Source organism: Lathyrus oleraceus, chromosome 4, assembly GCF_024323335.1.
Source record: "Lathyrus oleraceus cultivar Zhongwan6 chromosome 4, CAAS_Psat_ZW6_1.0, whole genome shotgun sequence".
NCBI classification, from domain to species: Eukaryota; Viridiplantae; Streptophyta; class Magnoliopsida; order Fabales; family Fabaceae; genus Lathyrus; species Lathyrus oleraceus.
This window is the reverse complement of record NC_066582.1, coordinates 101,192,224-101,195,215: the sequence shown is the minus strand read 5'-3', so window position 1 is coordinate 101,195,215 and position 2,992 is coordinate 101,192,224. Positions and strand designations below refer to the sequence as shown.

General features: G+C 38.9%; 1 protein-coding gene across 1 annotated transcript; it reads right to left on the bottom strand.

The window, feature by feature from the left end:
• Nucleotides 1–1,217: 1,217 nt before the first annotated feature.
• Nucleotides 1,218–1,781, bottom strand: LOC127136203 (uncharacterized). The gene has a single exon (XM_051062793.1). It carries the CDS (start codon nucleotides 1,779–1,781, stop codon nucleotides 1,218–1,220), a length of 564 nt encoding a protein of 187 aa, XP_050918750.1.
• Nucleotides 1,782–2,992: the final 1,211 nt, after the last annotated feature.

The following is a 2,992-nucleotide window of genomic DNA, read 5'->3' as shown; positions in this document are numbered from 1 at the left end:
TCACCAAAATTAACGCTTCACCAGTTCCCATATGGAATCGACTACTCGCTCCTAAATCCACACCATCAGACTATAGCACACCAAAATTTATTGTTATCACCAAAAGCAACGCTTCACTAATTTCCTCATTGGAATTAGCTACTCGCTCCTGAATCCATACTACCAGACAATATCACACCAAAACTAGACCTAAGTTTGTAGACCATGATGCATGATTCACCAAAACATGCAACCTCACCAAAAATAATCACTATGCAATTATTCTCCAATATGCACAATAACATTCTCCATACAACAAAAATGAATTAATTCAACAATAACATCATAAAGAATATCACATACTTCCAAACAGTAGCCTAAACATCGCACAACATCGAAAATTGGAATGACAAGGAAATTCCAAGCAACTGAGTGAATGAGGCTCATTCTGGAAGCGTCACGGGTTACCCGTCACCAAGGTGACGCTTGTCACCCTACATGTCACCTCACACGTCGTCCCAGTGACGACCGTCCCAACCAACCCTACATGGGGACCATGACGATCTACCCATTAGGTAGCTGACACTCGTCAGCGCCTCCAAAACGATGATGACCAGGGTGTCATTATGGTGACGACCATCACCTTGAACCAGAAGGAAAAAATTGTATTTTTTCCAATAGAGTTCAAAACAGAACTCTGATCTCACACCCTCTGACCCCAAATCGCACTTGGACAACTTTGCATACATCTTTTTCTCCTTCAAGGTCTACAATACAACTCTCATATGCTTCACATGCTCATCATTAGACTTAGATAATATCAAGATGTCATCGATGAACACAACCATAAACTGATCTAAATATGGATGGAATATTCTATTCATGTGCTCCATGAACACTCTAGGCGCATTAGACACACCAAACGACATCACTGAATACTAGTGACCATACCTCGTTCTGAATGCAATCTTCGTAATATCTTCTAGTTTCACACGAATCTGATGATAACCCGAATGCTAGTCGATCTTTCTAAACACACAAGAACCTACCAATTGATCCATTAAATCATCAATAATATGAAGTGGATACTTGTTATTGATCGTCACTTTATTCAATTATTGATAATCAACACACAATCTCATACTACCATCTTTCTTCTTGACTAACAACACTGACGATTCCCACGGTGAAACACTCGGTATAACAAACTTCTTCTCAAGCAGCTCCTCCAATTGCTTCTAGAGTTCACTCAAATCAGAATCATACATTCTATAAGAAGCCATCAACACCATCCTAGTATTAGGTACTAAGTCTATAGCAAACTCCACCTTGTGCTCCGGCAGAAAATCACTTCTATCATCTGGAAATACTTCAAGAAAATCACACACCACTGGTAACTCATCAATTGCAAATTTTCTTTTAGCCTTCGTCAAAGCTAGTAACATAAACACTTCAGCATCATCCTTCACAAACTCGTCCACTTGCTTAGCTAACACAAACATCTCATCACTCATATCAAACTCTGGAAATGACATTGTCGTGTCCAAACTATTGATATGAACACAGTTGAACTCCAACCAGTTCATTCCAAGGATAAAATCAAGATTTATTAAAGGTATACATACCAAATACATCCCAAAATTCTTATCAGAAATAGTAAGTGGATAATTTAAACAAACCCAAGAAGTGATTACCAGACCTAGAGCTTGGGTATCAATAATCATACTCCCAGCCATAAAAGACAATCTCAAACCCAACCTCTCAGCATAATCAAGAGAAACAAATGAATATGTTGCACACATGTCAATAATAGCAATCAATGGAATACTATTAATAAAACACATACCTCAAATCAATCTGTCTGAGCTATTAGTCTCTGATCCAGACAAAGCAAAGACTTTTCCCTCAGACTGTGCCTTCTTTGGTTTCTGACAATTAGTACTTATGTGACCTTGTTCACCGTAACTATAACAATTCAGACCAACACTCTTGCAATCTGCAACATGGTGACCTGTCTTTCCATATTTGAAGCACCTCTGAATGTTGTTCCTCATTCATTATCATGGTGGCCCAACTTGCCACACTTGAAACATTTGACAGAAGCAAGAGTCTCTCCCCTACTTGGATTTCTCTCATTTGAAGCTCACTTCTTCCCTCTATCAGTTGAGGCACTACACGGCTTCCTACAGTATTGATTCCCCCCCCCCACCCTCTTCTTACCAATGCTCTTATAGTGAGCAAAAAAGAGACATACTATCATCATCATATATCCTACACTTGTCCACAAGCATAAAAAAAATTGATGAATCTCCTGGTACATAATTCCCTGATTGATTTTTGGATGCATTCTGCTCTCAAACTTGATGCACTTCGACCCCTCAGCAACCACACCATTGTTGTGAGGACAAAACTTCACCAGCTATTCAAACCTAGAAGTGTATTCAACAACAGTCATATTCCCTTGCTTGAGTTTGAGGAACTTTGACTCTTTCTTACTTTGCACATCCTCAAGAAAGTACTTCTCTAAAAAATGATCTCGGAACACAACCCAAGTAATTTCAGTACCAACATATTCCAGTCTCTGGTGCGCATTATCCCAACAGTCTTTAACCTCTTCAGACACATGTGAGTTCCGAACTACACCTTATAAACTTCTGTGCAAGCCATCACTCGGAAAATCTTCTTAATTTCTATAATCCATGTTGGCGGCTTGTTTCTCTGAAACTTGTCCAGCCCACGAAATTCATCATTGTCACCTTGATGATTTTGTTGACCCTCTAGCGCCTAAGCGACTGACTCCAAAGCATCAACAATTGCACAATCGTTTCTTCCAACCATTACTATACACATAAGTAAAAATAAATTAGAAGAAATAATCCATTGAAAATGTTCACACACTCATCGCATACAAGGGAATAAATATGTCAAAACCTGTCTGGATGGACCGACCTACTATGATACCACTATGTAATACCCTAAACCCTGAAATGCAAAATGATGCGAAAAATAAAAT

Coding starts and splice junctions, on each gene's coding strand:
- LOC127136203 (XM_051062793.1), bottom strand. CDS start 1,781: ATGTGTGCAACATATTCATTTGTTTCTCTTGATTATGCTGAGAGGTTG.